The sequence below is a fragment of the Rhinatrema bivittatum genome, chromosome 16, assembly GCF_901001135.1.
Source record: "Rhinatrema bivittatum chromosome 16, aRhiBiv1.1, whole genome shotgun sequence".
Lineage (NCBI taxonomy): Eukaryota > Metazoa > Chordata > Amphibia > Gymnophiona > Rhinatrematidae > Rhinatrema > Rhinatrema bivittatum.
In genome coordinates, this window is record NC_042630.1 from 20027326 (window position 1) to 20053610 (window position 26285).

Consider the following 26285-nt stretch of genomic DNA (forward strand, 5'->3'; position numbering starts at 1 on the left):
AAGCAGAAGAACAGTGGGTTAAACTAAAAGGAGTCACTATACATTTTAGGCAACCAATGTTTCCATTACTAAATTAAAATGTAAAAGAAAAAAAAAGAACAGAAAAGGCTTTTATAAAATGTATTCAGAAGGTACAGGGGTTCTCAAAAAGGGAATGATAGGGAAATATCTGGAAAAGCTGAGGGAAGCAATGAAAGTAGTGAGGACTGAAAAGGTATATGCGGAGAAAACTTAAGGCAATAAAACAATGCGTCAACTTTTTTCAACTATGAGGATGTGGACAAGAAAAAAGCAGAAATACTGAACAAACTTTTGTTCAATGCTCAAAGGAAGGACTGGAGGATTGAGAGCTGGTAGAGAAACAGAATCCCTACCATTTACAGAAAAAAGGGTTTGACTGGAATTAGCAAAAGTGAAATGGACAAGATAATGGGCTTGACAGGATACATGAGGGGTGTCCAGCTCAAGTCCTCAAGGGCCACAAACCAGTTTGAGATATCCCTAATGAAAAGCCATGACAAATCATACACGCACACACAAGCCTGTTCATTAGGGATATGCCAAAAACTTAACCTGTTTCCAGCCTTCGAGAAACAAAGCTGGACATCCCTAATTTTGATATTAAAGGAGCTCAGAAAGGTCTGGTAGTTCCACCAAAACTTTTTTCAATCAATCTTTGGAGACAGGAGTGGCTCTGCATAATAGAAGGGCAGATGTCAAACCTCTTCACAAAGCTGGAAATAAATCATAGTCTGACCTCTGAGGTGGGTAAATTAATGGCATCACTAATCAAAGAAAGGATAATGAAAAACCTTGAATATAGTGAGTTGCAGCCTGGTTTTACAAGGGTTTATGTCAAACAAATCTGTTTGATATCTTTTGTTGAATGACCAAAGAACTAGATTGGAGCAGGCACTGGATATGGTGTACTTGGCATTTATTATGCATTTATATATTTTTGGCCAGCAGTTTTCTTCTATTCCTTCAGCAAAAGCAGCAATGGACCAGGCGGCTTCATTCGCAATTACCTGGGATTTTACCCTTATTTATAGGCTGCTTGAACCTTGCCACTGCATCAATCCTCAAACATGGTCACAAACCAGGGATCCCTTCAGAACTCTGTTGGCATGGCTCCTAAGTCTGGCTACCAGGTGTCACCTCTACACAATGGCTGGAACTCCCTTTCCCCCTTCAGGATCTATGAATGCATGGCCATGCTTGCCAAACAGCCAATAGGATAGCTCAGCTGTTAGCAAAACCTGATGTTGTCCCACACAGGTGGCTCAAATACACTGACAGCCTAAGGGTGGGCTCAAAGGTGGCTGATAACTTTAGAAAATATTTAAGTAATAGACAGAAGGTAGAGGGGGATGTTTATGTTCACAGTTTTCATAAGTAATATTGTAGAAGGATTAATAGGACAGGCTTGTATTTTTGCAAATGACACTAAGATCCGCAACAAAGTGGACACTTGCGATGGAACAGACAACCTGAGGAACAATCTAAGAAATGTGTAAGGAGTGCTCAAGTGCTTGGTAATTAAGATCTAATGCAAAAAAAAAAGGAGTCTCATGCAGCCTAGCTGCAGGGAGCCATGGGAGCCATGCACATTGGGAGGGTGGAAAAGGACATGCATGATGATTTTAAGCTAACAGAGCCAAAGGAATGCTAGGGTGCAGAGATAGGTATTACCAGTAGCAAAGGTTTATGATGTCCAGGGGTTTCAATTTAGAAAAGCTAAGTGCCAGCCTAAAGGGTTTTTTTTAAAGCATGGACAAAAACATGTTTACCTTGTAAGGTTTTTTGCATAGTTGCTCATTCTTTGTCTACTTTTGAAGTAGTGTTTTTATTCCATTGTGCTTATCTACTTCATTTTTTTTTTTCTTTCCCCATTTTGTTGGGGGGTTTTTTGTACTTTTTACTTGGTTTGTTTTGATTTTTTCTCTGTCCTCTCACCAGCGTCTTCATAGGCAGGCAGGTAGCAGCTGCTCTTCCTGGGCCCAGGAGCTGGGCACATTGCAGCAGTGACTGTTCTCTTCCAGGCCCCAGGTCCACAGTAGGCACCAATTTTTAGGCAACTGGCAGCTGGAATTTTCCATGCTTCTATACAGATTTGATACATCTGGGAGTATTGTATCCATTTTGGATGCTGTATCTCCAAAAGGATATAGACAGAGTAGCACGGCAATTCAGAGGAGAGCTACCAAACTGCTGCAGTCCATACCAAAAGCCCTGTGAAATGAGACCTAAGGGCCTTAATATGCATATCCTAGAGACGAGAGGGCGGTGAACATGACTAACATTTAGAGGCCTCCAACATATAAATAAAGCACAATATTCAAATATTTTTCAATGGAAAGGAAGTACTAGAACAAGAGATCTTGCTATGAAACAAAAGCAGTCATTTCTTCACAGAAAGGGTGGTAAATGCATAGAACAGCTTCCTAAAAGTGAAGTGAAAAACAAGAAAATATGGGGAAAACCAACAGATGTAGTATAACTGAGAAGATTGAGACAAAGCCAGAGATAACTGGGCAAAGACTAGACGGGCATTATGGTCCTCATGTGTTGTCATTAGCAGGTCCAGGATTTCAGGGCATAGTTTTAATGCACGGATTACATTTTTTTTACCTCCCGATGCAGTAAAATAATGCATCAGGAGTTAAAAAAAAAAAAAAAAAAAGGTGTGCATGCACATTTTAACTCAGGAAAGGGGTGAGGAGGCATGAAATCACTGGAAGAGTACTTATTCGGCTAAGTGACAGCGGCTAACTGTGGCCATAATAATTCTGTATTATCCGGGCTTATTCAGCTATCTGGATGCAGTTAGCCGCCAGGTAAGTCAGGATTTATCCAGCTATCTGGCCAGCCTAAGAGATGGACAAACTTGTTTTTGATGACCCACCACCACTTAGCTGGATAAGTACAGACTTGCCTGGATAAAAGTGGCAAGTGAGAAAAACTTTTTTTTGGCCTGACCCTTGGTGTGAAGTGCCAGCACAGCAATGCTGGAAACTTTATTTCACCTCTGACCAGGAGTAAAGTTTCTGGTGTTAAAATACCTGGGTTAGGCTCAGTGCATCTCTCTGCATAAGAGAGCACTGCTTAATGCCCTCACTTGCATGGGATTTTCATGCATGGACACTAAGCAGTACTCACATTTTTTTAAAACATTTTGTGAGCGTAAAACTCCTTGCTGCATCAGCAGTAAAGTTTATGCTCACAAAATGTGCTTTCAAGTGCAGGTAAAGCTTTGTTTGTCTGTGGTCTTCTCATCTCCTCTTGCAGCAGAAACAGATACCTTCCTGTTTAGTATTATTACAAACATGACCACTTTGATCAATTCTCACTCAAAGAAGTGCATTTGTCACATCCTGATTTATGGGTCACTCATGAGATCTAGCAGTTGAGTTTACTCTGCCAAGTAGATGGCTCTTAATGTCATCCTGTAGAGAGCCTATTTCCACATCCTTGACAGCTACCTAGCAGGCATGCCTTCCTGTTTGTTCAGAACACAACTACCTGGTTACTTTTTAGAAAAAGCATAATTTTTGTTGGACATCAAATTTCTGACAGCATTCAGTGCAGCCCTCATCTAAAAAGCTGTTGCAAAATAGTCTCTTGGAGGGACAATGGTCATGTAGCTTAGCCCAGAATGGCCACCTGAATGTTCAGCGCAAACTAATACTGAGAAATTTGGAAAGGGAGAGTCACCACAATCTTAGTTCCTCTGTGACTCGGATACGTGTGCTGGAGACTGAATGACAAAGTCCACCAAAATTAAGGTTCACTGGACTTGCCTGAGGGGTGGGGGAGGGAGAGAGGAGAAGCATGAAAACATTCTCAACATTTGACATCTGCTGTACTGAATTCTCCCCTGAGATATAGATCTTGGCCCAAGTCATGTCTGGCAGAACCCCTATAAATTCCAATCAAGGTGGTAAACTCAAATGGGACTTGGGAAAGTTGATGACAAACCATAAGAACATAAGATCATAAGTGACTAATACCCAGTCTGCAAAACTTAAGTAGCAAATTGCATGTACTGACAACAAAAAATCTAAGGCACTTAAGAAGGAAAAAAAGAAAACCAGATTTAAAAGGCAAGCAGAAAAAGGCTGAAGGATGTCCAACAGTGGCACATGGGAAACCATCATGCACACTTAGAACATGTGGAAAAGATCCTCTGCAATACAAAACATGTTTCCAGTGTTTGTATTTTTAGGTATGATATTTTAGTTTTATTTTTAAGTGTCCTGATTGTTCTTCATTTATGGCTTTTATGTATCTTTTTATGTAATCCACAATGAACCGTGGAATGAATGGAATATAATTTTTTAACAAACAAACATGATCCATGCTTGCCACCAGAATCTTTAGTCCTATTTTATAAGGTGGTGAGTCACAAAAAACTATGAGCACATGTAACATCTAAAGTGCCAACTATTAGGTACATTCATGATAAATATAAAAACTAATGCAAAGAAATAAATGTGAGGAAGGACATTAACTAGGCTACAGAAAAAAAATCATCTCTGAATACTAATGTAACAAAAAAAAATCATTTCTTACCTCTAAACAAAGGTCACACAAACTGAGATGAGAGGGAAAATTAAAATGAAGTCATAGGCTGTTCATAGAATGGTAACAGAAATAAGAGTATGTGCAAGGGTGGGGGACGCAAAGGGAGCAGAGGCCAGGAACCAGCAACTCCAGCCATCCATTTGTGGAAGAAATAGGAGAGCTGCAAGCAGGTGGAAAGAGTAAGCCAGGTTAGCATAAAAAAGCAAAACCAAAAGCAGTTATAGCAATGGGAGAGGGAACAGTATGTAGACTGCAGAGCGGGAGCCCAATACAATAAGGTGTGCTGGCCCATGAGCACAATTTCACCTGCAATCGTGCACAGCCTTTTCTCTCAATGAAGCAAGAAGTTTTGCATGCAATAAAATGTGCACCCAAACCTGTGTTAAACTGGGTGAACAAAGTAGCACTCTTCCATTCAAGTCCTGTTAATGAAGGCATTGGCTATTACTCCCCAATGCTGAGAGGCAAGTATTTATTTAGATTTATCTTCTGCCTTTCAGTCATCTCAAAGCAGATTACATTCAGGCACTGTAGGCTTGATGCATGGTTTCTTAACACTGCAAATTGAACTTCTGGTCAGGCTAATGTTGGTCTATGGGGCTCATGTAGGCAGAATGTATGCCCATAAAACACGTTTGTAGAATGCAAGTTTTCTGCACATAAAGCATGTTTTACATGCAGAGAAAATGCTTTGTGCACAAATTTTATTTTAGGCTCATGGTGTTTTATGCATATAAATGTGACAAAGCAATGGTAATTGTAAAGCTAAATTAGTTGGGCAGACTAGATAGGGCATACAACTTTCTGCCATCACATTCCTATATTTCCATGCACAGAAGACACTATTTATGCACAAAATGTTTTCTGTGCAGAAAATATGTTTTGTGTGCCCTAAGAATGCCCTCTGAGCATATTTTCAGGTTAGTGGGGGGGGGGGGGGGGGGGGGGTTTAAACTCCTGATGCATTAGCAAACCATTAACACAACTTATTGCATCGGTCCCAGAAATGGCTAGGTTACATATGAACAAGGAAACGGCTGGAATAAAAAAGGGAAGGTAATTTGGAGTAGGAAAGCATAAAGAGCCTGGGAAAAAAAAAAAAAAAAAAGACTAAAAGGAGCTGATAGAGGAAGTGAAGGCCAAGTTAACTAGCTGGAGAAAATTATGGGGTAAAAAAAGGCCTGAGAAGGATAGCTGGCAGAAATTAGATGGACTGTGAGGGGGTAAACAAAATATACATAAATGTATAAGGGGTAAGAGATGGGGCAGCATAGATGGCCAAATTAAAGAGATTAGGGCAGAGAAAGACGGCCAGATAAATGAGTAAGAAGATAGCAGGGAACTGGGTACAAGAAATGGCAACAAAACTTGAATGGGGTAGGTTGACAGAAGCAATAGAAATAGGAAATGAGAAAAACTATGGGGCAAAGAAAAATAAGAGTAAGAAATAACAGATAAATTGACAGTGGAATTGAGAAGGCAGCCTTGAAACGGGGAAACGAGTTGAAATAAGTCGGGAAGAGTTATAGCAAGAAAAAAATGAGTGAGAAAGGGACTTGGGCAGTGTGTGTCATGGGAGGTAAGTAACAGAATACAGATATACAAAGAAGGGAAGCAGATTATAGCACTAGGGATGATAAAGAGGTGGACAGATTGGATTGGGAGGAAGGGACTAGTTAGAAAGGGGAGGGAATAGGGGGTACCGAAGTGCGAGGTAGAGGTAAGGGGGGGAAGAAAATGAGCCGTAAAGGGGGTAAATGGAAATGGGAAAGAAGGTGCACAGAGTGACATCAGGCGGAAAGAGGCTACAGACCCTCAACAAAAGAGGCAAAGCAAAGCCCGAGTCTGGTTATTTATAAACTATCATGCTGGCCGGAAGGCCGCGACACCCCCCCAAGTCAGCCCGAGAGATATCCACTGCTCCTGCTCCGGCCTCACCTTATAGAAGGCCCCGTTAGAGCCGCGCACCTCCACCGCCAACGAGCTCATGTCCGGTAGCAGCTCCTTTTCCGTCGACCCTGCCCCGGGCTCCAGAAACCCGCGAGGTTGAGAAGAAAAGGAAAGAAACCGCCACAGCCAGACAGGGTGAGAAACAGGGAGAGCGCCCGTCCGGCGGCGCCGCCGCAGCCGCCCGCTCCTCGCGCTGGAACCAGCCGCTGCGCCTGCGCGGCGAGGCTGCCTCGCGCTTTGGGAGCTATCTCTGCGCCTGCGCTAAGCGGGACTCGCGACGCCCCCTTCTCTTGCGCTGGAAGCGGCCGCTAAGCCGCGCACGGTAGAGAGTTTAGGGCGTTAGACGCTGCTGGGCCTCCCTGGCGGACACCAAACATCGCCGCCTGCGGACGGCGTCTACGCCACTCCCTTGCCGCATGCACGCGCCGCTAAGCCAGCCAATCAACAAGGGATCGGGTTGGCGCGAGCGTGCAGTACACACCTGTAGAGAAGGGGGAGAGTAAAAAGGAAACGGCTTAATTGATCAGCGTCTGCCGTATCTTCCCATCCAGTTTTTTATTATTATTTTTTTTTTTGCAAGCGTTCTGTCGCATGCGCCAGCGCCCACTTGTTTTTTTTTTTTTTTTGTTGTTGTTGTTGTTATCGAAAGTGCTGGCCTATTTTTTCCTCAGGTTACCTTTCTTAGGTCTTCGCCCACCGCCAACCAACCAATCAGACAGCTTTATTCCCCCTTTCCCATTCCAAATGGTTCTTTCGGGCTTTCTTCGCCCGGCCCACAAGTGAGGCATCCTTCTTCAGATTGGACGAAAGCGATTCTCAGGCGCACTAACGTCACTTGTTCCCGCCTCCCCTTGCATCGATTGGTGCAAAAATAACCTGTCAGTCACCGACTTTTGCGTGATTGACAGGTGAGCTGCCGTTAAATCCCGGGTTATGGAAACTCGTGGCCAGGAGGGCTGATCGTCTTCCACTTAGAGCAGTAACGGTAGAAGCAAGCAGGAATTTTAAGCTACTGCTTGGGTAGGAGGACCTGGCCCCAATTTATTTTATTTTTTTGGGGGGAGAGGGGGTGAAGAACTAACCAACGATATTTTATTCTCTTTAAACACTCCACTAGGAGTCAGGTTTCACTTTTCATCTATCAGACTGCGAGTTCTGGAACTATACATAGACTAGGATCTTAGTTTTCGCTTATTTTAGTTTCCCCCACACTTAATAAGGCGAGAACACTAGAAAGAAGTTACTCTGGGCCTGATTTTCTCCATTCGTTAAGTAAACATTGATAAATTGCTGGACAAAAAAATGAAAAGGAAAGTCACTAACAAAGCTGTGCTCCCTGCGGCTAGGTCTGGAGGAGCCTCCCGGTGGTGAAGAGGCAGTGCAGCGGCTGCTCCCGCTCAAGAGTCGGAGGAGCCTGGCAGCAGTGGCAGTGCTGAAGACAGGTGGCTCTTCTACTGGCAGCCCCCGTGCCAGTGGTGAAAAGTAGGGGGTGCCTCCTAGGGTAGGCCCATCCGGCAGCCCTTCCAGCCCTTCATAAGGGCAACCCTCTTTATTTATTTAACAGCTTTTCTATACCGATATTGGAGTGAACATCATATCGGTTTACATCAAAACAAAAGGTGGAAAATACAATGAAGGGGGGGGGGGGGAGGGACAACAAGAGTAACATGTTGCAACAACGGTGCTGCAGCAAGAAAAGGCTCTAATGGAGAGCATGAAGGATAAAACTAGAGAGGAAAACATATTAATGTGTTAAATTAAATAAAAATAAATAATATTTTATTTATTTAAGTTTTTTTATATACCAACATTCAAGACAATAGTCCCATCATGCTGGTTCACATGGAACAGGAGTGCAAAATAAACTTAATATTAATTTTTCCGCACCATTGTTCAAGTTTAAGATATTAATGTAATAACATATTAGTATGAAAACATATTTACATATGACTTTGTGATTGGTAGAGTTGAGGTAGTTGAGAGAGGGGGGGGGGGGGATCCTTCCAAACCAGGAGAGCGGTATCCGATTCCACCTATCCAAATCTCCTAAAAGGCTGCACACCAAGAGCTGATAATTACTACATGCTAAGCCCTCCAGATCTAATCCTATATTTATCCCCAGGTACCTGATGGGCCCCTTAGTCCATCGAAAGGGAAACAACTGTTACCCTTCCTTTTCTAGTCCGATAGCATGATTAACTGGCAAGATTTCCGACTTTACCCTAAAACCCAAGAGGTGGCTATAGACTTCCAACTGGCACCATACCTTATGCTAGAGGTTAAGGGATGTGTTATAGAAAAAATAATGTCATCGGCGTAGAGTGATATTTTGTACTGCTTACAACCAACTGGAACACCATGCACCTCCTGGTCTTGCCATGTAGCCGCCGCCAAAGGTTCCAGACTGAGGGCAAATAAAAGCAGAGATAGCGGGCAACCCTGCCGAGTCCCCCGCTGAACTGGAAAATTCTGCGTGTATCCGTGATTAATTTTTAAACATGCCAGTGGGGCATGGTATAGTTCCAGAATCCACTTAGAAAAGAAACACCCCAATCCAACCTTATCCATAACCGCAAAGAAAAAGGGCCAAAATACCCTATCGAAGGACTTTTCTGCATCGATAGTGAAAAATACCGCCGGATCGCCTGCTCATTGGGAACTATAGATCAGGTCTATTAATTTCCTGATATTATCTGCTGTTGTCCAGCCTGGCATAAAACCCGCTTGGTCCGTATGAATTAGCCCATCTATTCTCCCCCTTAAACGAAAAGCCAGAATTTTTGCCAGAAATTTCAGATCAATATTAATTAAAGAAATGGGCCTGTAGGAGGCACAATTCACTGGGTCCTTCCCAGGCTTAGGGAGAATTGTAATTCCAGCCACATTACCATAAGGTAACAATTGCCCCCCTTCCCTTATATAATTAAACATTTGTGACAGTGGACCCCTTAGAATGGCCCTTTAAGTTTTATAAAATAATGGGGTAAATCCGTCCACTCCAGGAGCCTTGCCGGACTTAAGATCCCTAATGGCCCAATCAACCTCGAACTCAGAGATGGGCTTCCCCAATGAATACTGCTCGGCTTCTGTCAGTGTAGGCAGATCCATCCCCGCCAAATAGGAGGTCATATCCTCCTTTGTCGCCCTAACCTCTGGGGTGTATAATTTTTCATGGTAAGTTTGAAACTGAAACCGTATGGCCACTGGATCTGAAAGCAGTTCACCAGATCCAGCTTTTATATGATAAATCAATCCTTTAAGCTGCTTGGCATGCAACCTAATGGCTAATAGCCTACTGTTCTTATCCCCATACTCGTAATATTTTTGCTTGAGGAAATCTAATCAGTGTGCAACTGCCGCGGTATCTAATGCTGCCATTTCTGCTCTTTTCTTACTCAGAACCCCGGCTCGAATAGACCCCAGATGCTGTTTATGTCTAGCTTCCAATCCAGCCAGTTCTAATAAGAGGGCCTCCCATCGATAGTTCATTTGTTTTTTGTGATAAGAGCTCAGACAGTTTAGATGGCCCCTAAGAACCGTCTTCATCTCTTCCCAAACTGACATGGGAGATACCACTTCCCCCTTGTTTAATTGAAAGCAGTCCTCCAGGACCTCACCCATTCTGTCTTGATAAGGTTTAAGTTGAGAGAGATAATCATTTAATCGCCAGAACTTGTGCCCCTCCTTCCCTTGGAGTCCTGATAACGTCCAAAGGATCGGTGCATGGTCCGACCATGTTATACACTCAATATCTGAATCCGCTGTTTTCACTATAAGATCTTTAGAGATTAGAAACCAATCAATACGTATGTATGAATTATCAGAATGTGAATAGTAGGTGTAATTCCGGCTATGTGGATATCTGACCCGCCAAATATCAACTAAATGGCGATCCTTCAGCAATTGTTTTAAAACTTTCCTTGGTTTCCCTTGCCCCCCCCAAGTACATGAGTAGAAGTATCCAACCTTGGGTCCAATGAGACATTAAAATCTCCTGTAAGAACTAAACTATCCGTAGGGATGCCTGGTGCATCCCTTCCCAATGGCTTCACTCCGCCTACCTTTCTTTCTTTGCACCTGGAGGGATTGTTCTGGTACCAACAGTATTTCTTCCATCCTCTAAGTACAAGAAACATTTCAGCTATTTTTAAACATGCTTTTAGTTTCCATGCACTTCTAAAGTTGATTTTACTAGATAGTTTCTGACTGGTGATTGGGAAAAGTACAAGCGGCAGCCATCATGAAAAGAAGATAGGCGAGAAAGATGCTAAATTGTAGCTTGACCCTGTTATGTAGTAGAGCTAGAGCTGTGCCCTGATCTGTGTAAAGATTTAAGTCAGTACTAACTCATACCATTCATTAAGTCATTTTGGGCGAGCACTGACCTCTAGTGGTGAGAGGTATGTAGAGAAAGATGTAATCAGTAAAAGCAAGAGCAGCCCACTAGTAATTTTGTAAAATGAAGGTTGGACCAGCTCACAGATAGTGGTGGCCTCTCTCATGTTGAACAGAATGAGTGGAAAGCAAATTACAAAGAAATAGGATTCCAGCTTAACATGATAAAAAAAAAATCAGAGCAGCTGTGGCAGTGAATGATTAGGTTTTACCTATCCTACAGGAGTCAGTCTCCTCTGATGTTTTTAAGGGAATGGACTAGTCCCTTGTAGTCATAATGCCTTATGAAGATGTCTTATGGTACACTGGGTGGGAGGCAAGGCCAGTATCTGAGAACTGTCTTAGTTGCTAAGACAAGAATTAGGTTATTAACTCTACCTCAAGTACACTAGGAGTTAGACACCACAAGCCTCTCATTACAGATGGGGTGGTGTGTATACACCCCCTACCATGTAGTATCTGCTACTTGACAGCAATTCCACCATTGCTAATGTGAAGTCACTATTAAGAATTGACTGCTGTTAAGTCAGGTTGATAGAGCTCCTAATTAGCTCTGATGTAGCACCTGCATTGACTATAGGCTTGCAGGGGCTTCCAGCATGCCACTGGTACATACCATGAGTAACAGAAAGTCTGTATGTTCATCTCCCACCTAGGAAGACAGGAAGTGGTCATACTCCTGTATGACAGGAGTTGTCACTGGTGAAGTCTAAGCCCACAGCAGAAGATGTACTTTTAAGAAGATTACCAGAGCAAAGGCTCAAGGTAGTATTTTAGAGACAGCTGTTCTAGAATACCTCTTCAGTAGTTGCTATTGAGCACATCTCAAGTTATAGCCATTTGGTTTCTATACTAGAAGTGAAAATGTAGTCCAGCCAGAAAAGGCTGTCTACCTGTGCCCACCAGTTCTGCAAAGGTGTTTGCATGACCGAGTACAGCAGCAGTCAGCCCCCAGCTCCTGCCACATCTATTATCCATTGGAACTGGGCTTCCATCCCTGCAGGTCAAGATTCCAGAGGGCAGCATGAAATGAAAATCAGCAAGGAGCCTTAATGACTATGTGCTTGAGTTGAACAGGAAGCAGCAGGGTGCATAAGCTTGCACTGGCTACAGGCCCTATGCTGACTTTCCTTTGTGTTGCTGCCATTTGCCATGAGCAGCCACAAAGGGGAGGGCTGAACATTAGTCAATGGAAGTTGCCACTGTACCTCCACCCCTGGGTCTATCCAAGAGAAAAATAGTGTGATAAGAATAAGCTGTTGAAACATCTACCTGTGGATAAGGGCCCCCAAAGGTAGTGTTGCTGCTGACCCTGGGCAGCAAGATATATTCAAGAGGTGGCAATGACAGTCAGGTGGGTATAAGAGTCAGCTGGGGGATGTGAAAGGGGCTGAGAGGATAGCCTGCTGGAGTGAGGAGTTGCCACTAACTTTGATCCTCTGGTAGTGTTGTTAGGTTCAAAGGCTAAAATGGGATATTTGCTACAATAGTGAAGCAAATTGCTAGTGGCTATAGCATCTGTTTTAAGAGAAGCCATCGTGATAGTTGTCCAGCCTGAGCATGTACCAACCCTGCAGTGGTGTAGGAGGAGACCACAACTGGCACCGTCAAAAAGATGGAAGTTTTAAAATGAGAAATGTAAGCTGGAAGAATCAGTGAATTGAACTGAGCTTAATATATTTAAGTTGACTTTACTAATGCAGCAAATGTTGCACCTATGACATGTTTTAAAGAGCCCTGCATGTTTTGGGTATCCTGCTTTGCCACCCCCCTCTTCCCTAATTGAAGGGGTCAGGTTCAGTAATTTATGAAATTAGCCCTCCCAACCAAGCCTAAATCTTTGTTGATCTAGGTCTGTGGGACTTCAAGCCTCTAGTCACAAGCTATTAGTTCTGTATTGGCTAAAACCTTTTTTTGCCAAGTCATGGATGCTGGCACTCAAGTCTCAATTCTACACATTTGGAGACAAAATGCCACTTGGGCCTTATGACATAGAGAAGGCTCAGACAAGACTGCACCAGAGTCATTTATTTTGACACAAGTACACTAGACATGACCATTTTCCTTCTGTGACATAGTAAGAAGGCCCCCACAAGAACCACACAAGATAACATGCCAACCACTGCCATTAGCACCAGCTCTACCACCATCCCAGCACCTGCTGCTTGGTCTTTGGTCATAGCAGAAGGCCTGGCCCCATCCAGGATCAGCAGAGGCCCTACTACAACATCTTCCAGCTGAGTCTTGAAAGCCAAGTTAGAACCTGCAAACAAGAACCGTGAACATAAGTGATCAAGACTAGGAAGGAAGCATCTTACATGTACAGTGACTGCCATGAGGCAGTTCATATTGCTTTCAGAAACCCTGCATCCTAACAGAACTGCAGCTCCATTTAGTATTTGGATGGCAATCCTCCTTGAAGGCTGTATGTTCTGAACAGATGATTGGGGGATGGGGAGAGAGAGTCCCTATTCAAGGACTCCATACCCTCTCTCCATGACTTGGGTGCCAAGCTTTGGCACCTGCTGCAAGGTCCAAATGCTTTGGCCCCTTTGCATCTAGGTTTTTATTCAAAGTCTTGTAGGCACAGTACTAATGCCAGCTCCTGCAGATTGGTGTATGCCTCAGGTCCAGCATGATGCAGCAATGCTCATATAGATTGCAAGCCCTCATGCAGTATGTTTAATACAATTGGAGTTTGAGTTGACTCAATGGCAGAGTTAACTGGTAGCATGTTTGGCAGACATGGGAAGCAGGCTGTACAGGTGGGAGCTACACCCCCGTAGTTACCAGTGTTAAGTTATGATTGAAGAATCTTGTCCCTGTCAAGTCAATTGTCCACATGTATTTTACTTGCTGTCTGTCAGCATAGTCTCTTACCTGACTTGTTACTGGTGCCCTATATAGATTGTTCTGTTGGTTATACTACTGAAGCAGTTGCGCCAACTGCAGACCTTCATTGGTAGGTTAGAAGTTTACTGCTGTGCCAATTTCTTGCCCTGTTTATCCAACTAGGGTACACTTAAAAGTTTTAAGTCCTGATACTCCAAGCACCAGGTCTTCCACCCAATGTATCTCAGATGAGTCCATCCCCCTTAAACCCCTCCCCTGTTTAACATCTACATAACAGCAACATGACTAAGACTTGAACTGCCTCGAACCTGGAACCCATGCTACCATCAAGTCAGATATACAGTAAGCTTTCTGCTATTTGTCAAATCAGGTCAACTGCATACCAGAAGATATGGTGGCAGTCATGCCTGTTGTGAAACTTACCATAGTCTGAAGGTACTGCTCTCTTCCCAACCCTTCTAGGAACTGGAAAGAACGGTCTTAAGCCTCTTGTTAGATCTCCAGGACCACCACAGTTCCCAGTCTCACAGCAGCTGCAGATGTTTTTAGGGCCTTCTACTGGAAACCAGCTGAAAGAGGAGAGCCATGTTGATTTCACTTAAGACCTTTACTCATTTTTATCCACTCTTTCTAGTCATTGCTTCTAGCTACTCACATATTGTTGATTTTGCTGAACGAGCAAGCCTTGTGCAATGGATCTGGGGCCTGATCAATGGCAGCAGCCCTCAAGCTACAGGTGATGTAGATCTGAGAAGTTAGAAGTAAAGCCATGTGAACACCAAGATCTGTTGATATTAGACTAGAGGGATTCTTAAGTCTCAGTCTGGACCAGTGAGCACCTCACTTGCATTCTGTAGAGGCGATTGGTATATAGTAGTAATTTCATTTTAAGTATTGAAAGGTGAGAGGAGTGTGGACAAGAGGGGCAGCTGTGCAGGACTGAGTCTGAATATAAGATGTATATTCTGCATTTTCACAAGACGACCATTACAAGAAACATTTGATAAAGTGGCCTGCCCTCAAAGCTATAAGATGCCACCCAACTCCATTTGACAGACTAACAGCTAGCCCTCTGAAGATTCATTCATAATACATAATCTCAGTGTTGCTAGCCTTCCCTGTTCAGCCTATTTTAGCCAGGCTAATCCTCTTTCAGGCTGAAGGGAGAGCAAAAACACATGGGAGTGGTAATCAGCATGGAAGGTGAACTTAGTCCATCCCAAGTGCAAAAATGCATAGTTGAGGCTGGAATGGAGAGAATTATAATGCAGAGTTTCCCAGATTGGGAGTCAGGACCCAGAATAGGGGGTCAAATGCTTCAAGCCAGCATGGAGTGGGGTTGCTGAAGATGGCCCTGCCTGTTTTATTTCCAGATGCCATTTCTCTAGGTTGGGATAAAAACACCTAGACCCCTGTGTGTGGTGGGAAATCAGTTTGGTATCTGGCCTTAGTTAAGTCAGCATGCCTGGGAATAGATACAGGCGATGGGCCACACTGTCACATTCCTGTATCAGAGAAACAAGCCTATCTTGCAGGCTGCGGGAGTGCTGGTTCCACATACCTGCACCTTCAGTTGCAGAAGGCAGTGTGGGGCCTTTGAGCCATGACTACCAAGTTCTGGTTTGGCCCTGCCCTCTGGGTTTGGGGAGACAGTGAGGGATTGCCTGGAGTGACTTCCTTACAGATGACCCATGTGGCTAGGATCAGCCATGAAGGGAGGGGGGAAGGCAGGCAGAATGCATGTGCTGGAAGAGATTGCCACTTTGTCAGCCTTCCCTGGCTTCAGCCAGTTGGGATCCACTTTTGGATTAAGGCCCACAGGAAAGTGTTGCTGCTGACACAGGACAGGCTGTGGACAATAGGGTGAATGACCAGATTAACGGGTGGGTTGCAAGATCAACTGAGGAGTATGAGAATGACCCCTGCTGGCCAAGTACATGCCAGTAGCATGGCAGTGTTTCCCAACCTTTTCACCCCAAAGGACACTACCTATAGTACTTGTGTGTAGTCTGCTTTGAAGGAGTAGACTAGGAAATAAGAGTACAGCCTCCATGGACAGGAGAGCTAAGGAAGCACTGAGCCCCAGTCCTCCAAATGTTTAGATAATGAGAAAGCAAGCCTCTGATGCACCAACTCCTGGAGGAGAAGAGAAGGGTGTGGTGTGGGCAGCCAGCTACCTTGGCTGCCACCACTCCCAGAGTCACATCTGGTGTGAGGTGCACTCTCCCCCTCTTATTCAGCCTGGGAAAGGAATGGCTTGCAAGACAAGATGGGAGATGTGGAAGTGCAGTCCTGGCTATCTATGCTCTGCATGCTGCCCATTACATACTACAAGGCTCATGCAAGTTCCTGAACTATAGAACCACTGCTATGTCTTGCAGCAGCAATAGTGGCTTGGGGCACACCAGATGTTACACCATGCTATGGTAGTAAACTGTAGTATAACTTCAGTGGAAGTTTCGGTCCCCTACTTACTGGTTTGATGCAACATAATGAGTGAAGTATGGTTGTGTTTATTATGGTCTTACCAAAGACTTTGTAACCCCAGCAAATCTGAAGGCATCAGTAGTGAACTGGATCTTGTCTGACTGGCTCCGTGGAGATCTGAAGGCAGAGAAAGAGTCCTCCTGCTTTCCATCCACCAGGCATCTAAGGATAGAAAAGCCAAGGCTAAAGATGATGTCCAGCACTTACAAGAACCATCTGGATACAACCAAGCCAACTCAAAGAGTCTTACCCATAGAAATCAACAATACTATATCTGGGATTGGAGTCCTTGTCTGGAGATACTGTAGCCACACAGCTATCAACAAGGATGATCATGGGTATATGGTCTCCAGAATGGACAGAAGCCTCAATGTGGATCTCATCACCCAGGTGGAACACAGTTGATGTTCTCTCAGCACTCCAGTCATCTACAAGTTCACATGTAGAGATTAGAGCAAGCAGGAGATCTCAACTCTAGTTAATAGGCTCCATCCCACCTACCATTCATCAGCCACAAGGAGAAAGCCAGCCTCTCTTCTGCAAAGATGGTAGAGCTGAAGGGAGCCCAGGTTGGCTTGATGGCCTTGCTGCTCACATTGCCAGTCCTACAAGAGATTAAAGATCAGTGATGATGCCAGACCAGAAGGTTTAGTTACTGTGGGACAGGGTGTGGCTGCTCCTCACCTTGGGTAAGTACATTGAATGGGAACCACAGCTGAGTTGTGCCTGACAATGACTTGGCTGCTTGAAGGTGCTGGGTTGTAGGACAGATGTGTAGTGTAGACCAACAAGTCGGGGGTCATCTAGAAAAGATTAAGTATTTGTTTAAATCCCCTCCTACAGCATTTGAAGACATCTAGAATAGAGGATGTGTTTGCTACAGAATACCTTTTTTTTTTTTTTTTTAGACAGCTGCCAACAGCCTGCCATGGTGCTATAGGTCACTAAACACTCCCATCTCTTGCCCGAAGTAAAAGGTCATGTCAAGAGACTGTTCAGAACAGTAGTTTGCTGCCCTAGCCCTTCTTGTCTGCTTCCTCCCTGACCCACACCACTAGTTCTTAGAATAAACCAGCCAGATAGCAGCTTGCTAGTTAATGCACTTGTTACCCAGGCCTTGGGGGGGTGGCTTCTTTCACAAGGGCCAGAGTCAGGTGTAGCCCATAGGTAGGGACCTTAGTTTTTTGTTCCCCAGGAATTTCAGTGTTTATTATAACAGGAGAAAATGAGTAATTTAAGGTAATTGAGTTCATCCTGGCTTCTGTCTACTGAAATAAAAAACATTCAGGTTCTCCCTCTCACTTAGCAGCATCCCAATCTACCCCCATCCCCCCCTCTGAGAATCTACCTCCCCATACAGTGCCACAGCATCCCAATCTACCCCATCCCCCCCTCTGAGAATCTACCTTCCCCATACAGTGCCACAGCATCCCAATCTACCCCCATTCCCCCTCTGAGAATCTACCTTCCCCATACAGTGCCACAGCATCCCAATCTACCCCCATCCCCCCCCCTCTGAGAATCTACCTTCCCCATACAGTGCCACAGCATCCCAATCTACCCCCATCCCCCCCCCTCTGAGAATCTACCTTCCCCATACAGTGCCACAACATCCCAATCTACCCCCATCCCTCCCCCTCTGAGAATCTACCTTCCCCATACAGTGCCACAACATCCCAATCTACCCCCATCCCCCCCCCTCTGAGAATCTACCTTCCCCATACAGTGCCACAACATCCCAATCTACCCCCATCCCCCCCCCTCTGAGAATCTACCTTCCCCATACAGTGCCACAGCATCCCAATCTACCCCCATTCCCCCTCTGAGAATCTACCTTCCCCATACAGTGCCACAACATCCCAATCTACCCCCATCCCCCCCCCCTCTGAGAATCTACCTTCCCCATACAGTGCCACAACATCCCAATCTACCCCCATCCCCCCCCCCCCTGAGAATCTACCTTCCCCATACAGTGCCACAACATCCCAATCTACCCCCATCCCCCCCCCCCTCTGAGAATCTACCTTCCCCATACAGTGCCACAACATCCCAATCTACCCCCATCCCCCCCCCCTCTGAGAATCTACCTTCCCCATACAGTGCCACAACATCCCAATCTACCCCCCATCCCCCCCCCTCTGAGAATCTACCTTCCCCATACAGTGCCACAGCATCCCAATCTACCCCCATTCCCCCTCTGAGAATCTACCTTCCCCATACAGTGCCCACAGCATCCCAATCTACCCCCATTCCCCCTCTGAGAATCTACCTTCCCCATACAGTGCCACAGCATCCCAATCTACCCCCATTCCCCCTCTGAGAATCTACCTTCCCCATACAGTGCCACAGCATCCCAATCTACCCCCCATTCCCCCTCTGAGAATCTACCTTCCCCATACAGTGCCACAGCATCCCAATCTACCCCCATCCCCCCCTCTGAGAATCTACCTTCCCCATACAGTGCCACAGCATCCCAATCTACCCCCATTCCCCCTCTGAGAATCTACCTTCCCCATACAGTGCCACAGCATCCCAATCTACCCCCATTCCCCCTCTGAGAATCTACCTTCCCCATACAGTGCCACAGCATCCCAATCTACCCCCATCCCCCCCTCTGAGAATCTACCTTCCCCATACAGTGCCACAGCATCCCAATCTACCCCCATTCCCCCTCTGAGAATCTACCTTCCCCATACAGTGCCACAGCATCCCAATCTACCCCCATCCCCCCCCCTCTGAGAATCTACCTCCCCATACAGTGCCACAGCATTCCTCCTTACTAGTGCTGGCTCCGAGCTTCCTGAGCCCCCCCCCCCCTGCTGGGAAATGCATTTACAGCACCAGAGAGCAGGCAGAACTGGAGGGGGGAGCGGGACTTGAAACAGCAGCTGCGTTGGCCCACACTGGCTGGAGGCCTGGAAGTACTGCAGCTGCTTTTTAGGCAGCCTAAAAGTAGGTTGAATCTCAGTTTCAATCAAAGTGTCACCTTTGGAAAAGAAAAAGGTGCAGTAATTTGAGACACTGTCTGCCTCTTCCTTCTCCCTCCATTGGCGCATACCCTTTTATTACCCTAGAAGTTAGGGTAACCCTTAAGGAGCAGCCATTGGCATTTTCCAAGCTACCTAGCAAGAGCTGCTGCCTGCTGGCCAAAGCCACTTAATCCACGTTTGTCGGATTTAGTCTAGGGCCTCACGGGATGTGCACCGTGGCAGGTCCAGTTATACCCACAGTTGTCCTGTTAATTTGTTTGCAAAAAGCAGAGTGTACCTTTGTCTCTGCCATCCCAGCATATCTGCCCACCTAAGCCCATGAGACATTTCTTGAATGTTTCGTACCCTGTCTTCAGATCGGACTACCTGAGCAGCCCCTCCAATTTGTGTTTATTTCGTTTCAAGATCTCCTCCCCCTCTTTCCATTGGTAGGGGGAAGAGGGCACAGTAGTATTTTCCTTCTCCCCAGAGGGTTTACAAGTTTTAAAAGGTGAGTGGCAGAGGAAAGCTGTGCACGGTCATCCAGCCCCGTCTTGCTTCCTTGTAGAGTTTAAGGGCCCTGCAAACAATGGGTGTGGGCCCTGGTAGCAGCAAAAAGTCAGCTCAGCTGTGCCCCAGAAGTGGAGTCAGCAGTAAAGTTACACGAAAGGCACTCACTGTCCTCCCCAGCATGAAATTCCTTCTTTTCCCTGCTTTTATATCCCAAGGGATAAAAAAAAAAAGGTGCTTGAACTATAATCCTTGGGAAGCGGTCCTGCATGCAGAGATTAAGAGGACAGGATAAACGGGCTGGCGGCACTTAGGGATGGATTTGTCATTTGACGAGACTTTGAGAGCCCCTAGACCATAGAGAAGTAGGGAGCCAGGTTACTTAGGGGGAGGCTTCTCAGCCTGGAGCAGCGCTAAGGGTGCAGACAGCAGAGCAGGTAGTGATACCAAGAAGCTCCCCATCTTGCTATATAAAGAAACAGCCCTCCAACGTCCGAGGAGAAAGATGCAGGGGCATGAAGTGACCCACAAGGTTGAAAGCCATAGACTACACGACTACCTGAAGAGCAGATCTAGAAGCTGCAAGCTTGACTGGACTGGTTTGACGGACTATTTCCAACACAGGTTTCCTAATAAGTTTGCAGAGAGAAGAGGGGACGTTGTCAGACCAGGAAGCAGTTTACCAGTCATTCCCTCTCTTGTACCCGTCCATATAACCCAGACGTGGGCTGCCCCGTGCCTGGAGCTGCTGGGAAGGCCTTACCTGCAGGCTGCTGCCGCACTCGTGGAGCCCCACGTCGAAGGTGGCCGTGGCGGCGTCTCCTGCCCCAGGCTCGGGCTGGCAGGAAGCGGGACCCAGGCGGAGGTCAGCAGCTTTGATCGGCCGCCCCGTGCCGAACAGATCCCGCTGCACGGTCACCACCATCCGAGCCTCTTTGCACCGAACTGCGACGGGGGGCGGGCCCCCAGCCTCGGGCGGACCGGAGCGAAGCCAGGGGACGAGGACCCCGGGAGGCCTGCGATCAGAGAGCGCGCCCCAGGCGGTGGCACCGAGCAGCCCGAGGAGGAGCCCAAAGACCAATCTCACTCTCTGCCCCATCCTGACTGCTGCTGCCGTAACCCCAGCACACTGAGAGCTGGGGGAGCCTCAGGAGCCCTTTATACCGCCTCCAACAGCTGGAGCCACTTCTCACCTGGAGCATCAGGGAATGGACCCCCGCCCCGCCCAGAGCCTGCCTTGCCGATAGGGGGCGATTCTCACCCCCCTGGGCATTTCCAGGAAGGGCTCAAATCTCGCTGAAGCCCCGCTAGACCCGCCTGCCAGCTCTGCCCGAGGGCATGTGACAGAGCCCGGCATTTAATGCAAGACACTGCCGGGGCCCATTTGGATCGGGCCCCGGACAATTCTGCTCGGAAACATCGAAGCGGACTCTTTGGGGACCGTCGCTTTAAAAAGACCCCCGCAAGAACTGTATCCGCGCTCAAAGAAGTGGCCTCGGATTCAACCTTTCCAATTCCCCCTCCCCCCCGCTCAAAAGGCGCCGAGGTAAAATGTTGGGCACATTTTATCCCCCTCACCCCCTGACAAGACCAAAAAAAAAAAAATGAGCGGAATAGGAGTTTAAAAAAAAAAAAAAAAGAAAGGAGAACCGGGAGTAACACCAACAGAAGCAGAGGAAAGCATCGAGGTGGACCGGAGGGTACTCTCCCTCCTGGGACACCCTAGGGGGCGACCATGCTAGAGCCCCAGTCGATATTCCTAGCTCTCCTTTCGTTTTTTAAATCTGATTTTTTTTTTTTGCTTTTGTGACTAAAAGGTTCACATTTTTTTCTGGTCTCCAAACTGTGTTTACGACAATGTCGCCCCTAAACGCCTGCCCATGCTGCATTCATGACGGTCTGCTCTTCGGGTGTCTCTGTATCAGTGTAATGCCCTAAATGGGAGCGGGGGACTGATGATGAACAGGGCAGCAACGCCCCTGCTTAACTCAGATGCATAAATAGCCAGGAGCCGCTAAGGGACATGAAACTTTCGGATACTTTAAATAAGCATTAAAATCTTGCCCGAGGAAGGAAGTAAAAGTCAGAACGAGGAAAGGGAGCCAATGATTTTGTTGTAACAACTATTTATATATTTAAACTAAGTACTCATTTTTTCCCCCTACTGGTTTGAGGCAGCAAAGTTCATGCAACAGATGAAGTCCTGCTGGTGTCCTCCTCATATATAATCTCAGTTTTTCATTATGTGACAAAATGTGAAGAAGGAAGGCACAGACCTAATATAAAGTGATCTGTGATGGAGCCTGGGATTAGAACTGAGGCAGAGGGAGATGAAGCTTCTCCCCCAAGGTGAAACACAGAGAATATCTGACATAGCCGGGGATTAGAACTGAGGCAGAAGGAGATAAAGCCTCTCCCCCAAGGTGAAACAGAGAATCACTGACCTAGCCAGGGATTAGAACTGAGGCAGAGAGAGATGAAGCTTCTCCCCCAAGGTGAAACACAGAGAATCTCTGACATAGCCGGGGATTAGGACTGAGGCAGAGGGAGATGAAGCCACTTCCCCAAGGTCACACACAGATAATCTCTGACATAGCCGGGGATTAGAACTGAGGCAGAGGGAGATGAAGCCTCTCCCCCAAGGTCAAACACAGAGAATTACTGACATAGCCGGGGATTAGAACTGAGGCAGAGGGAGATGAAGCCTCTCCCCCAAGGTCAAACACAGAGAATCTGACATAGCTGGGGATTAGAACTGAGGCAGAGGGAGATGAAGCCTCTCCCCCAAGGTCATACACAGAGAATCTGACATAGCCGGGGATTAGAACTGAGGCAGAGGGAGATGAAGCCTCTCCCCCAAGGTCAAACACAGAGAATCTGACATAGCTGGGGATTAGAACTGAGGCAGAGGGAGATGAAGCCTCTCCCCCAAGGTCATACACAGAGAATCTGACATAGCCGGGGATTAGAACTGAGGTAGAGGGAGAAGAAGCCTCTCCCCCAAGGTCAAACACAGAGAATCTCTGACATAGCCGGGGATTAGAACTGAGGCAGAGGGAGATGAAGCCTCTCCCCCAAGGTCATACACAGAGAATCTGACATAGCCGGGGATTAGAACTGAGGCAGAGGGAGAAGAAGCCTCTCCCCCAAGGTCATACACAGAGAATCTCTGACATAGCCGGGGATTAGAACTGAGGCAGAGGGAGATGAAGCCTCTCCCCCAAGGTCAAACACAGAGAATTACTGACATAGCCAGGGATTAGAACTGAGGCAGAGGGAGATGAAGCCTCTCCCCAAAGGTCAAACACAGAGAATCTGACATAGCTGGGGATTAGAATTGAGGCAGAGGGAGATGAAGCCTCTCCCCCAAGGTCATACACAGAGAATCTGACATAGCCGGGGATTAGAACTGAGGCAGAGGGAGAAGAAGCCTCTCCCCCAAGGTCAAACACAGAGAATCTCTGACATAGCCGGGGATTAGAACTGAGGCAGAGGGAGATGAAGCCTCTCCCTCAAGGTCAAACACAGAGAATTACTGACATAGCCGGGGATTAGAACTGAGGCAGAGGGAGATGAAGCCTCTCCCCCAAGGTCAAACACAGAGAAATTGGGATTTTTTTATGTCTGTGTTTTTTATGTCTGTGCTTTTTCTTGGATTTTATTGATTTGAGTTATGGACGTTATTTATTTATTTATATGTTCCTTTGTGAGCTTGAATATGTATGTATTCATTTTTATGTTATTTTATCATAGCCTCTCAGGCAGCCACTCAGGGCGTGGCAAAACTCGGCCAGAGTCGGGCAATTGAACACGTCTCCACCGTAATAAATACTTTTAAAAGGACATTCGGCATCTGTTTCTTGAGCAAACAGAAAGGTGTTTTGTGGGACTTCCTCAACAGGTGGGGTATTTTACTGTGTCCTAACCTGAACTGAAGAAGCAGTAAAATACTTCCTTGTCCTCCCTCTCTCCCTCTCCATACTCCATACCTCCACTTCCCCAGGCCCATAGTAGTAGAGGGAGATGGAGAGGAGCACACGGAGCGGGTAGGGCAAGAAAGAATCATAGAGCAGCATCGGACAGGTGGACAGGTGAGTCCCTGGCTCGCTGGTGGGGTTTTTCTTTTACTAATTATATGGAGAGAGAGAGAGTGTGCTGCGTGTGTGTGTGTGTGTGTGTGTGTGTGCGCGTGTGTGTACACTGACCATTGCCGTTCAACATTCAAAGGGTATAGGAGAGAAAGAAAGAGAAGCAGAGGGAATTGGGGAGAGCCTTTGAGGAGAGAAGAGAGAGAGAGCTGGAAGGGTAGAAGGGACAGGAAGGATCCAGAGAACAGGTGGAGGGGAAGGGCAGATCAAAGGAGAGGAGTGAACTGGACAGAAGCATTCCTTCATTCTCGGTCTGACAACTGCCACCTGCAAGGCTTCCTACTATTTGTACTATTTACGGGCCGATTCAGTACGGTGCGCTCAGGCCGAGTGCACCGTTAGCCCCCATTTGGCCGTGTGTTTTCAACGTGCTATTTTTACCCCTTCTACAGTAAGGGGTAATAGTGCGTCGAAAACGCGCGGCCAGCCCCCCCAAAACTAATAGCGCCCGCAACATGCAAATGCATGTTGATGGACCTATTAGTTATTCCCGCGCGATACAGAAAGTAAAATGTGCAGCCAAGCCGCACATTTTACTCTCAGAAATTAACGCCTGCCCAAAGGCAGGCGTTAATTTCTGCCAGCACCGGGAAAGTGCACAGAAAAGCAGAAAAAACTGCTTTTCTGTGCACCCTCCGACTTAATATCATAGCGATATTGTCGGAGGCCCCAAAAATTTAAAAAAATTAAAAATTAAAAAAAATTAAAAATTAAAAAAAATTAAAAATTAAAAATCTGCCCGTGGCCCATGGGCTGGAAGATGGACGCTCAATTTTGCCGGCGTCCGTTTTCCAAACCCGTGGCTGTCAGCGGGTTTGAGAACAGACGCCGGTAAAATTGAGCGTCGGCTGTCAAACCCGCTGACAGCCGCCGCTTCTGTCAATAAGGAGGTGCTAGGGATGCGCTAGTGTCCCTAGCGCCTCCTTATTACTGCGGGCCCTGATTTAAATACTCGATCGCGCACCCAGGAGAGTGGCCTGGGCGCGCGTCGGGAGAGCGGGTGCTCACCTCGGAACGCCGGCTCTCCCGCGGTTTTTACTGTATCAGCCCGTTAGTGAGAAATATACAGAATGGGACAGAGATTCCTGCATGATGGTGCAGGACACTCCCCCTTGCTACTCACCAACCAAAGAGAGAATATTCACACTCTTGTGACTCCTTTCTAACAGTGACCAGAGACAAGCAGAGAAGCTTTCAGGTGGAACTGGAGCCAGAGAACAATGAATTGAGGGAAGGGGGGCAAGGGGGAGAGAAGAGAGATGGAGAGAAGAAGACAGTGAAAATGAGGGGAGAGGTGGAAAGGAAGGGAGAGGAGAGAGGAGGAGGTGGAAGGGAAGGGAGGGCTGGAAAGGAAATGAGGGAGAGAGAAGGTGGATAGGTGGAAGGGAAAGACAGCGAGAGGGAGGGAAGGGAAGGGGATGGAAGACAGAAGCAGCCTTTCCCCCTTCTCTCTAGAAATAAAACCGTCTTTCCCACCACAGGCATTCACTCTGACCTTCTTTCCTCATCTCTTCTCATTTCTATTCTCCACCTCTCCCTCATCTCTTCCCTCACATCCTCCTCATCTTTCTCCTCTACTTTCCTTCCTCTTTCCTCTCCCAGTCCTCTCTCACCATCCTCCCTCATCTCCACTCCTCCTCTCACTTCCCTCCATTATTTCTGGAGGTGGGGAGGTGAAAGAGGAGGTGAGGAGAGGGAAGAGGATAGAGGAGGTGGGAGCTGGAAGGGGGAAATAGGATACAAGAAATGATGGAGGGACGTGAGAGCTGAGGGAGGCAAGCAAGTGGGCAAGGTGAGAAAGTCACTTGATCTCCTATTGCCTTAGGTACCCGCTTGAATTGTAAGCACATTAGGGCAGGGACTTACTGTCAGGGCTGTTCAGCTTGGAGAAGAGACGGCCGAGGGGGGATATGATTGAGGTGTTTAAGATCATGAGCGGTCTAGAATGGGTAGATGTGAATTGGTTATTTACTCTTTCAGATAACAGAAGGACTAGGGGGCACACCATGAAGTTAGCAAGTAGCACATTTAAAACAAATCAGAGAAATTTCTTTTTCACTCAGTGCAATTAAACTCTGGAATTCATTGCCAGAGGATGTGGTTATGGTAGTGTAACTGGGTTTAAAAAAGGTTCGGATAAATTCCTAGAGGAAAAATTCCATAAATTGCTATTAATTAATAAGCAGTAGTAGCTTGGGACGTATTTAATGTTTGGGTACTTGCCAGGTATTTGTAGCCTGGATTGGCCTCTGTTGGAAACAGGATGCTGGGCTTGATGGACCCTTGGTCTGACCCAGTATGGCAACTTCTTATCTTCTTATGTACTGAATACTGGTAATGCTGCAAGCCAACTCAAGCTTCCTTTGGAAAAGCAGTAAAGAAAGATGAG

At 46.4% G+C, this 26285-nt stretch overlaps 2 protein-coding genes across 3 annotated transcripts in view; both read right to left on the reverse strand.

The window, feature by feature from the left end:
* FXR2 (FMR1 autosomal homolog 2) overlaps positions 1 to 6956 on the reverse strand; it is a 99730-nt gene extending 92774 nt beyond the window's left edge. Inside the window, exon 1 of one of the 2 annotated variants that reach the window (XM_029580291.1) lies at positions 6523 to 6956. In XM_029580291.1, coding sequence (XP_029436151.1) covers positions 6523 to 6573 — 51 coding nt within the window. In that variant the 5' untranslated portion in view covers positions 6574 to 6956. The remainder of the gene's footprint in view (positions 1 to 6522) is intronic. The other variant, XM_029580292.1, reaches the window with a different exon arrangement.
* A 5981-nt stretch (positions 6957 to 12937) lies between these two features.
* LOC115078720 (zona pellucida sperm-binding protein 3-like) lies at positions 12938 to 20924 on the reverse strand. Its single transcript, XM_029581706.1, has 8 exons — positions 20512 to 20924; positions 16954 to 17072; positions 16771 to 16874; positions 16520 to 16697; positions 16311 to 16431; positions 14438 to 14529; positions 14206 to 14351; positions 12938 to 13192 (listed from the first exon to the last, which is right to left on the reverse strand). Exons 1-8 carry the CDS (start codon positions 20845 to 20847, stop codon positions 12957 to 12959), a joined length of 1332 nt encoding a protein of 443 aa, XP_029437566.1. The 5' UTR covers positions 20848 to 20924; the 3' UTR covers positions 12938 to 12956.
* Between the last annotated feature and the right edge of the window lie 5361 nt (positions 20925 to 26285).

Coding starts and splice junctions, on each gene's coding strand:
- LOC115078720 (XM_029581706.1), bottom strand. CDS start 20,847: ATGGGGCAGAGAGTGAGATTGGTCTTTGGGCTCCTCCTCGGGCTGCTC. Junction 16,698..16,770: donor CTCCTTGTGGCTGATGAATG/GTAGGTGGGATG, acceptor GTGAACTTGTAG/ATGACTGGAGTGCTGAGAGA. Junction 13,193..14,205: donor AGCAGTACCTTCAGACTATG/GTAAGTTTCACA, acceptor TCTTGTTTGCAG/GTTCTAACTTGGCTTTCAAG.